Here is a 10,051-nt window from a genome sequence, read left to right on the forward strand (position 1 = left end):
CCCCCCAGCCTGACCAAGGTGACGCCCCCTCCCCAATTTGGGGGTCCCCAAGGCCCCTGGGGGGTTGTGGGGGTGACCCCCTCCCCATTTTGGGGGGGATTTTGGGGTGACCCCCTCCCCAGTTTGGGGGGGTTTTGGGGTGACCCCCTCCTCAATTATGGGAGGTTTTGGGGGTGACCCCCTCCCCAGTTTGGGGGGCTTTTGGGAGTGACCCCCTCCCCAGTTTGGGGGGCTTTTGGGGTGGCCCCTCCCCAGTTTGGGGGGCTTTTGGGGTGGCCCCTCCCCATTTTGGGGGGGTTTTGGGGTGACCCCCTCCCCAGTTTGGGGGGGGTTTGGGGGTGACCCCTGTCCAATTTGGGGGGGGTTTTGGGGTGACCCCCTCCCCAGTTTGGGGGGGTTTTGGGGTGACCCCCTCCCCATTTTGGGGGGGATTTTGGGGTGACCCCCTCCCCCAGTTTGGGGGGGTTTTGGGTGACCCCCTCCTCAATTATGGGAGGTTTTGGGGTGACCCCCTCCCCAGTTTGGGGGGTTTTGGGATGACCCCCTCCCCATTTTGGGGAGGTTTTGGGGTGACCCCCTCCTCATTTTGGGGGGGTTTTGGGGTGACCCCCTGCCCAGTTTGGGGGGGTTTTGGGGTGACCCCCTCCCCATTTTGGGGGGCTTTTGGGGTGACCCCCCTCCCCTTTTTGGGGGGTTTTGGGGTGACCCCCTCCCCCATTTTGGGGGGGTTTTGGGGTGACCCCTGTCCCCCCCCCCAGAGTTGGTCCCTCCCCCCCTGCGGGTGCCCTGCAAGGACCCCTCGAGCTCGAGCCCCCCGGGAAGGCTCTGCCAGGTACGGGGGAGGGGACTGGGGGGGAAACTGGGGGGGTTTGGGGGGTCCTGGGGGGATTTGGGGGGGTTTAGGGGGTCCTGAGGGGATTTGGGTGGAAATTGGGGGAGTTTGGGGGGTCCTGGGGGAGGTTGGGGGTCCTGGGGAGGATTTGGGGGGTCCTGGGGGGATTTGGGTGGAAACTGGGGGGGTTTGGTTGGAAACTGGGGGGGTTTTGTGGGGTCCTGGGAGGATTTGGGGGGTCCTGGGGGAATTTGGGTGGAAATTTGGGGGGGTTTGGGGGGTCCCGGGGAGGATCTGGGGGTCCTGGGGAGGATTTGGGTGGAAACTGGGGGGATTTGGTTGGAAATTGGGGGAGGTTTGGGGGGTCCTGGGGGGATTTGGGTGGAAATTGGGGAAGATTTGGGGGGTTTTGTGGGGATTGGGGTGGAAACTGGGGGGGTTTAGGGGGTCCTGGGGAGGATTTGGGTGGAAATTGGGGGGGTTTGGGGGGGTCCTGGGGGAATTTGGGGGGGTTTGGGGGGTCCGGGGGGGGGCTTGGGAGTTCCTGGCAAGGATTTGGGGGGTCCTGGGGAGGATTTGGGGGGTCCTGGAGGAATTTGGGGGGGTTTGGGGGGGTCCTGAGGGGGTGTCTCTGGTCAGTCTTTGGAGTGTTTTGGGCAGTTTTTGGGGTGTCTCTGGTCAGTTTTGGGGTGTTTGGGGCCGTTTTTGGGGTGTTTGGTGCCGTTTTTGGGGTGTTTTGGGCAGTTTTTGGGGTGTTTGGGCAGTTTTTGGGGTGTTTGGGGCCGTTTTTGGGGTGCTGACCCCTGTGCCCCCCCAGGAGCCGGGCGGGTGCCCCTGGAGCCCAGCGCGGTGCCGGCCCCTCCCCCACCCGTGTGAGTGCGGCTGGGGGAGGGGCAGGGGGACAGTGGGGGAGGGGTGAGGGTGACAATGGGGGGAGGGGCAGGGTGACAATGGGGGAGGGGCGGGGTGACAGTGGGGGAGGGGCAGGGTGACAATGGGGGGGAGGGGCAGGGTGACAGTGGGGGAGGGGCAGGGTGACAATGGGGGAGGGGTGGGGTGACAGTGGGGGAGGGGCAGGGTGACAATGAGTGAGGTGTGCCCAGGTGCCCCCAGGTGTCCCCAGCTGTCCCCAGGTGCCCCAGGTGTGCCCACCTGACCCAGGTGTGCCCCGGCACAGCCGCACCTTCTCGCTGGGGGATTTTGAGGCAGGGAAGGGAAGTTCAGGATCGTTCCCCAGGTGCCCCCAGGTGTGCCCAGGTGTCCCCAGGTGTTACCCCAGCTGTCCCCAGGTGTCCCCAGCTGTCCCCAGGTGTGCCCAGGTTTGCCCAGGTGCCCCAGGTGTGCCCACCTGACCCAGGTGTGCCCCGGCACAGCCGCACCTTCTCCCTGAGGGATTTCAAGGCAGGGAAGGGAAGTCCAGGATCGTTCCCCAGGTGTCCCCAGCTGTCCCCAAGTGTGCTCAGCTGTCCCCAGCTGTCCCCAGGTGTGCCCAGGTGCCCCCAGGTGTGCCCTGGCACAGGTGCACGTTCTCCCTGAGGGATTTCAAGGCAGGGAAGGGAAGTTCAGGATCGTTCCCCAGGTGTCCCCAGGTGTCCCCAGGTGTGCCCAGGTACCCCCAGGTGTGCCCCAGCACAGCCGCACCTTCTCCCTGAGGGATTTCAAGGCAGGGAAGGGAAGTCCAGGATCGTTCCCCAGCTGTCCCCAGCTGTCCCCAGGTGCCCCCAGGTGTCCCAGCTGTCCCCAGGTGTGCCCACCTGACTCAGGTGTGCCCCGGCACAGCCGCACCTTCTCGCTGGAGGATTTTGAGGTGGGCCGGCCCCTGGGCAAGGGCAAGTTCGGCAACGTGTACCTGGCGCGGGAGCGGCGCTCCGGCTTCCTGGTGGCCCTCAAGGTGCTCTTCAAGTCCCAGGTGGAGCAGGAGGGGGTGGAGCATCAGCTGAGGAGGGAGATCGAGATCCAGGCGCACCTCAGGTAACCCTGGGACACACCTGGGACACACCTGGGGATGGGGGATACACCTGGGATACACCTGGGACACACCTGGGGGATCCCAATTTTTGGCTGAGGGTCTCAATTTTGGGGTGGGGGGTCTCAATTTTGGGGTGGGGGGGGGGTCTCAATTTTGGGGTGGGAGTCTCAATTTTGGGGTGGGAGTCTCAATTTTGGGGTGGGGGGGTCTCAATTTTGGGGTGGGGGGGTCTCAATTTTGAGGTGGGGGGTCTCAATTTTGGGGGGGGTCCCAATTTTGGGGTGGGGGGGGGTTCCAATTTTGGGGTGAGGGTCCCAGTTTTGGGGTGGGGGGTCTCAATTTTGGGGGGGGTCCCAATTTTGGCGTGAGGGTCCCAGTTTTGGGGTGGGGGGTCTCAATTTTGGGGTGGGGGTCCCAATTTTGGCGTGAGGGTCCCAGTTTTGGGGTGGGGGGTCCCAATTTTGGGGTGGGGGATTCCAATTTTGGGGTGGGGGTCTCAATTTTGGGGTGGGGTCTCAATTTGGGTCCCCCCAGCCCCCCCAAAGAGCTCGGACTGTACCATTGTGCCCCAGCCCGGGGGGAGCCATTTTAGTGCAGCTCCTTTGGGACAACAAATCCCGGGGTGGGGTGGGGGTGGAATTTGGGGTCTGGGGGTGACCCCAGACTTTTTTGGGGTGTGAATCTCATTTTTTGGGGTGTGAATCTCATTTTTGGGGTGTTCCCTGTTCCCCCCAGGCACCCCAACGTGCTCAGGCTCTACAATTACTTCCACGACCGGCGCCGCGTCTTCCTCATCCTCGAGTTCGCCCCCAGAGGGGAACTGTACAAGGAGCTGCAGCGCTGCCGGCGCCTGGACGCCACCAGGACGGCCACGGTGAGCCCCCAAAACCCCAAAAACACCCCAAAAACTGAGTCAGGGACCCCAAAAACCCCCAAAAACCGACCCAGGGACCCCCAAAACCCCCCCAAAGCCCAGGGGAGCTCTACAAGGAGCTGCAGCGCTGCCGGCGCCTGGACGCCACCAGGACGGCCACGGTGAGCCCCAAAAACCCCAAAAACACCCCAAAAACCGACCCAGGGACCCCAAAAACCAACCCAGGGACCCCAAAAACCCCTAAACCACCCTAAAAACTGACCCAGGGACCCCAAAAACCCCCCAAAACCGACCCAAGGACCTGAAAAAGCCCCAAAACCAAAAACTGATCCAGGGACCCCAAAAACTTAGTCAGGGACCCCAAAAACTGACCCAGGGACCCCAAAAACCCTCAAAAACCCCAGAAACTGAGTCAGGGACCCCAAAAAACCCAAAAACTGAGTTAGGGACCCCAAAAACCACAAAACCACCCCAAAAACCAATCCAGGGACCCCAAAAACCCCCCAAACCGACCCAGAAACTCCAAAAACCCCCCAAACCACCCCAGAAACCGACCCAGGGACCCCAAAACCCCCCAAAACCACCCCAAAAACCGATCCAGGGACCCCAAACACCCCCAAAAAACCGACCCAGGGATCCCCAGAACCGACCCAGGGACCCCAAAAATGGACCCAGGGACCCCAAAAACCCAAAAAAAACCCCAGAAATTGAGTCAGGGGCTCCAAAAACCCCCAAAATCTGACCCGGAGACCCCAAAAAGCCCCAAAAACTGAATCAGGGACCCCAAAATCCTCCAAAACCATCCCAAAAACTTACTCAGGGACCCCATAAAAACGAAGAAACTGAGTCAGGGACCCCCAAAAACCCCAAGATCAGCTAAAACCCCCAAAAGCAACTTAAAAACCACATCTGGGACCTCAAAAACCCCAAAACCACCCCAAAACCGGATTTGGGGACCCCAAAAACCAATTCAGGGACCCCAAAACCATCCCAAAAACAGATCCAGGGACCCCAAAAACCCCAAAACCACCCCAAAAACTGACTGGGGGGACCCCAAAAACTGACCCAGGGACCCCAAAAACCACCCCAAAAACTGACCCAGAGACCCCAAAAACCCCAAAAATTCACCCCAATAACTGACTGGGGGACCCCAAAAAACCCAAAAACTGACCCAGGGACCCCAAAAACCCCAAGATCAGCCAAAACCCCCCAAAACCCACCCCAAAAACTGACCCAGGGACTCCAAAATCACCCAAAAAACCCCAAAAACCACCCCAAAAATCCACTCAAAGACCCCAAAAATCCACTCAGAGTCCTCAAAACCACCCCAAAAATCACTTCAGGCACCTCAAAAAGCCCAAACCCGCCCCAAAAGCCAACTTAGGGACCCTAAAAACCCCAAAATCACCCCAAAATCCCACTCGGGGACCCCAAAAAACCCCAAAAATCCCATCAGGGACCCCAAAAAACCCCCAAATCCTGCCCCACCCATCCCCCACACCTGGGGGGGATTTGGGGGTACCTGGGGGGGCTCAGGGGGTTTTGGGGTGCCCCGAGTTCATTTTTGGGGTGCTTTGGATGATTTTGGGGTGCCCTGGGTCGGTTTTTGGGGTCACTTTGGAGAATTTTGGGGTGCCCTGACCCATTTTTAATCCTCTTGTCCTCACGGAGGAGCCGCTTCCCCCCAGAGCACCTGGGGGGGATTTGGGGACACCTGGGGGGGCTCAGGGGGTTTTGGGGTGCCCCAAGTTCATTTTTGGGGTGCTCTGGATGATTTTGGGGTGCCCTGAGTGGATTTTTGGGGTCACTTTGGAGGATTTTGGGGTCCCCCAACCCAATTTTTATCCTCATGTCACCTTGGAGGAGCCGCTTCCCCCCAGAGCACCTGGGGGGGATTTGGGGACACCTGGGGGGGCTCAGGGGGTTTTGGGGTGCCCTGAGTGGATTTTTGGGGTGCTCAGGATGATTTTGGGGTGCTCAGGATGATTTTGGGGTGCCCTGGGTCGGTTTTTGGGGTCACTTTGGAGAATTTTGGGGTCCCCCAACCCATTTTTTACCCTCTTGTCCTCACGGAGGAACCGCTTCCTCCCAGAGCACCTGGGGGGGATTTGGGGGTACCTGGGGGGGCTCCGGGGGTTTTGGGGTGCCCCGAGTTCATTTTTGGGGTGCTCTGGATGATTTTGGGGTGCCCTGGGTCGGTTTTTGGGGTCACTTTGGAGGATTTTGGGGTGCCCTGAGTCAGTTTTTACCCTCTTGTCCCTGTGTAGGAGCCGCTTCCTCCCAGAGCACCTGGGGGGGATTTGGGGGTACCTGGGGGTGCTCCGGGGGTTTTGGGGTGCCCCGAGTTCATTTTTGGGGTGCTCAGGAGGATTTTGGGGTGCCCTGAGTGGATTTTTGGGGTCACTTTGGAGGATTTTGGGGTGCTCTGAGTCAGTTTTTATCCTCTTGTCCCCTGGGAGGAGCCGCCTCCCCCCAGAGCACCTGGGGGGGATTTGGGGGTACCTGGGCGGGATTTGGGGGTACCTGGGTGGGGCTCAGGGGGTTTTGGGGTGCCCCGAGTTCATTTTTGGGGTGCTCTGGATGATTTTGGGGTGCCCTGGGTCGGTTTTGGGGTCACTTTGGAGGATTTTGGGGTTCCTTGGACCCCCTTTTCCCTGTCCCCCCCATGGAGGAGCTGCCTCTTCCCAGAGCACCTGGGGGGGATTTGGGGGTACCTGGGGGGGCTCAGGGGGTTTTGGGGTGCCCCGAGTTCATTTTTGGGGTGCTCTGGATGATTTTGGGGTGCCCTGACCCCCCAGATTTTGGCAGCTGATGGAGGAGCTGGCCGACGCCCTGCTGTACTGCCACGGGGCTGGGCACACCTGGGGGTTACCTGGGGACACCTGGGGGGGATTTGGGGACACCTGGGGGGGCTCAGGGAGTTTTGGGGTGCCCCGAGTTCATTTTTGGGGTGCTCAGGATGATTTTGGGGTGCCCTGACCCCCAAATTTTGGCAGCTGATGGAGGAGCTGGCCGACGCCCTGCTGTACTGCCACGGGCGCAAGGTGATCCACCGCGACATCAAACCCGAGAATCTCCTGCTCGGCCTCAAGGGGGAGCTCAAGATCGCCGACTTCGGCTGGTCCGTGCACGCCCCCTCGCTCAGGTGAGACGGGAACACACCTGGGCACACACCTGGGCACACATCTGGGCACACCTGGGCACACCTGGGGGGCTGTTTGGGGGGCTGGGAGTGAGGTTATGGGGATGGGAGGGCTCAAAATGGCCGACTTTGGGTGGTCTGTGCACGCCCCCTCGCTCAGGTGAGACGGGAACACACCTGGGCACACACCTGGGCACACACCTGGGCACAGCTGGGCACACACCTGGGGACACCTGGGAGGGGTTATGGGGCTGGGATGGGGGTGAAAGGGGAAGGGAGGGCTCAAAATGGCCGATTTTGGGTGGTCTGCGCACGCCCCCTCGCTCAGGTGAGACGGGAACACACCTGGGCACACACCTGGGCACACACCTGGGCACACCTGGGCACACCTGGGGGGCTGTTTGGAGGACTGGGAGTGAGGTTATGGGGATGGGAGGGCTCAAAATGGCCGACTTCGGCTGGTCCGTGCACGCCCCCTCGCTCAGGTGAGATGGGAACACACCTGGGCACACACCTGGGCACACCTGGGCACATACCTGAGGGCACCTGGCAGAGGTTATGGGGATGGGAGGGCTCAAAATGGCCGATTTTGGGTGGTCTGTGCACGCCCCCTCGCTCAGGTGAGACGGGAACACACCCGGGCACACACCTGGCACACCTGGGCACACCTGGGAGGGGTTATGGGGCTGGGATGGGGGTGAAAGGGGATGGGAGGGCTCAAAATGGCCGACTTCAGGTGGTCCGTGCACGCCCCCTCGCTCAGGTGAGATGGGCACACACCTGGGCACACCTGGGAGGGGTTATGGGGGTGAAAGGGGGATGGGAGGGCTCAAAATGGCCGATTTTGGGTGGTCTGCGCACGCCCCCTCGCTCAGGTGAGACGGGAACACACCTGGGGGCACCTGGGCACACCTGGGCACACACCTGGGCACACCTGGGCACATACCTGAGGGCACCTGGCAGAGGTTATGGGGATGGGAGGGCTCAAAATGGCCGATTTTGGGTGGTCTGTGCACGCCCCCTCGCTCAGGTGAGACGGGAACACACCTGGGCACACCTGGGCACATCTGGGCATACCTGGGGGTACCTGGGCACATCTGGGGCACACCTGGGACACACCTGGGGCATATCTGGGCACACCTGGCTTACAGCTGGGACACACCTGGGACAGGTGAGACACACCTGGGGGAATCTGTGAGGGCTCTGGGTGTGCCCAGGTGTGCCCAGGTGTGGGTTTAACCAGCCCAGGTGTGCCCAGGTGTGTGTCTAACCTGCCCAGGTGTGTGTCTAACCTGTCCAGGTGTGCTCAGGTGTGTGTCTAACCTGTCCAGGTGTGTGTCTAACCTGTCCAGGTGTGCTCAGGTGTGTGTCTAACCTGCCCAGGTGTGTGTCTAACCTGTCCAGGTGTGCCCAGGTTTGTGTCTAACCTGCCCAGGTGTGTGTTTAACCTGCCCAGGTGTGTGTCTAACCTGCTCAGGTGTGCGTTTAACCTGCCCAGGTGTGTGTCTAACCTGCTCAGGTGTGCGTTTAACCTGCCCAGGTGTGTGTCTAACCTGCCCAGGTGTGTGTCTAACCTGCCCAGGTGTGCGTTTAACCTGCCCAGGTGCACCCAGGTGTGCCCAGGTGTGTGTTTAACCTGCCCAGGTGTGGGTTTAACCTGCCCAGGTGTGCTCAGGTGTGCGTTTAACCCCTCAGGCGCCGCACGCTCTGCGGCACCCTGGATTACCTGCCGCCCGAGATGGTGGAGGGCGGCGGCCATGATGAGAAGGTGGACCTGTGGTGCCTGGGGGTGCTGTGCTACGAGCTGCTGGCCGGGCACCCCCCCTTCGAGAGCCCCTCGGCGGCCGACACCTACCGCCGCATCACGCAGGTGGGTGAGCTCACCTGGCCGCACCTGGGCCCCCCCTCTCTCACCTGTCCCTCACCTGTCCCCCCCGTTCTCACCTGTCTCTCACCTGTCCCCCCCCGTCTCTCACCTGTCCCTCCCCTGCCCCCCCCCTCACCTGTCCCTCACCTGTCCCTCCCGTGTCCCCCCCAAGTCTCACCTGTCCCTCACCTGTCCCCCCGTCTCACCTGTCCCTCCCCTGTCCCTCACCTGTCCCCTGTCTCTCACCTGTCTCTCACCTGTCCCCCCCTGCCCTCACCTGTCCCCCCCGCCCTCACCTGTCCCCCCCTCCTCTCTCACCTGCCCCCCCTGTTCTCACCTGTCCCTCCCCTGTCCCCCCCCAGTCTCACCTGTCCCTCACCTGTCTCTCACCTGTCCCCCCTCGTTCTCACCTGTCCCCACCTGTCCCCACCTGTCCCCCCCTCCTCTCTCACCTGTCCCCGCATCTCACCTGTCTCTCACCTGTCCCCCCCCACCTGTCTCTCACTTGTCCCCCCCCTCACGTGTCCCTCCCCTGTCCCCCCCCAGTCTCACCTGTCTCTCACCTGTCCCCCCATCTCACCTGTCTCTCACCTGTCCCCCCCCCCGTTGGCAGGTGGACCTGCACTTCCCCCCGCACATCCCAGAGGGCGCTCGCGATCTGATCCAGCGGCTGCTGCGGCGGGCGCCGGGACAGCGCCTGCCCCTGCGGGGGGTGCTGGGGCACCCTTGGGTGCGCGGCCACTCACGGCGGGTCCTGCCCCCGGGATACTGCCCCTCCTGACCTCTGACCCCTGACCAGTGACCACGAGTGACCACTGACCACCACTGACCACCACTGACCCACCCTGACCACCACTGACCATCCCTGACCCTGTGCTGGGGCACCCTTGGGTGCGCGGCCACTCACGGCGGGTCCTGCCCCCAGGATACTGCCCCTCCTGACCTCTGACCCCTGACCAGTGACCACGAGTGACCACTGACCGCGAGTGACCACCACTGACCACCACTGACCACTGACCATCCCTGACCACCACTGACCACTGACCATCCCTGACCACCACTGACCATCCCTGACCCTGTGCTGGGGCACCCTTGGGTGCGCGGCCACTCACAGTGGGTCCTGCCCCCGGGGTACTGCCCCTCCTGACCCCTGACCCCTGACCAGTGACCTCTGACCCCTGACCAGTGACCACGAGTGACCACTGACCACCACTGACCATCCCTGCCTGACCCTGCCCCTGTGGGGGGTGCTGGGGCACCCTTGGGTGCGTGGCCACTCACAGCGGGTCCTGCCCCCGGGATACTGCCCATCCTGACCTCTGACCCCTGACCAGTGACCTCTGACCCCTCCGGACACTGACCACTGA

The 10,051-nt window shown here is 62.0% G+C and overlaps 1 protein-coding gene across 1 annotated transcript; it reads left to right on the forward strand.

The window, feature by feature from the left end:
- Positions 1-758: 758 nt before the first annotated feature.
- On the forward strand, positions 759-9,835 carry LOC311165778 (aurora kinase C-like; the record flags this gene model as incomplete). Its single annotated transcript, XM_084227280.1, has 7 exons — positions 759-832; positions 1,650-1,704; positions 2,612-2,803; positions 3,537-3,675; positions 6,672-6,820; positions 8,513-8,687; positions 9,298-9,835. Coding segments are annotated over 7 exons (952 nt in total), but the record flags the coding sequence as incomplete, so codon positions are not given.
- Positions 9,836-10,051: the final 216 nt, after the last annotated feature.

The sequence above is a fragment of the Fringilla coelebs genome (assembly GCF_963513975.1).
Source record: "Fringilla coelebs genome assembly, contig: SCAFFOLD_481, whole genome shotgun sequence".
Classification (NCBI taxonomy): Eukaryota; Metazoa; Chordata; class Aves; order Passeriformes; family Fringillidae; genus Fringilla; species Fringilla coelebs.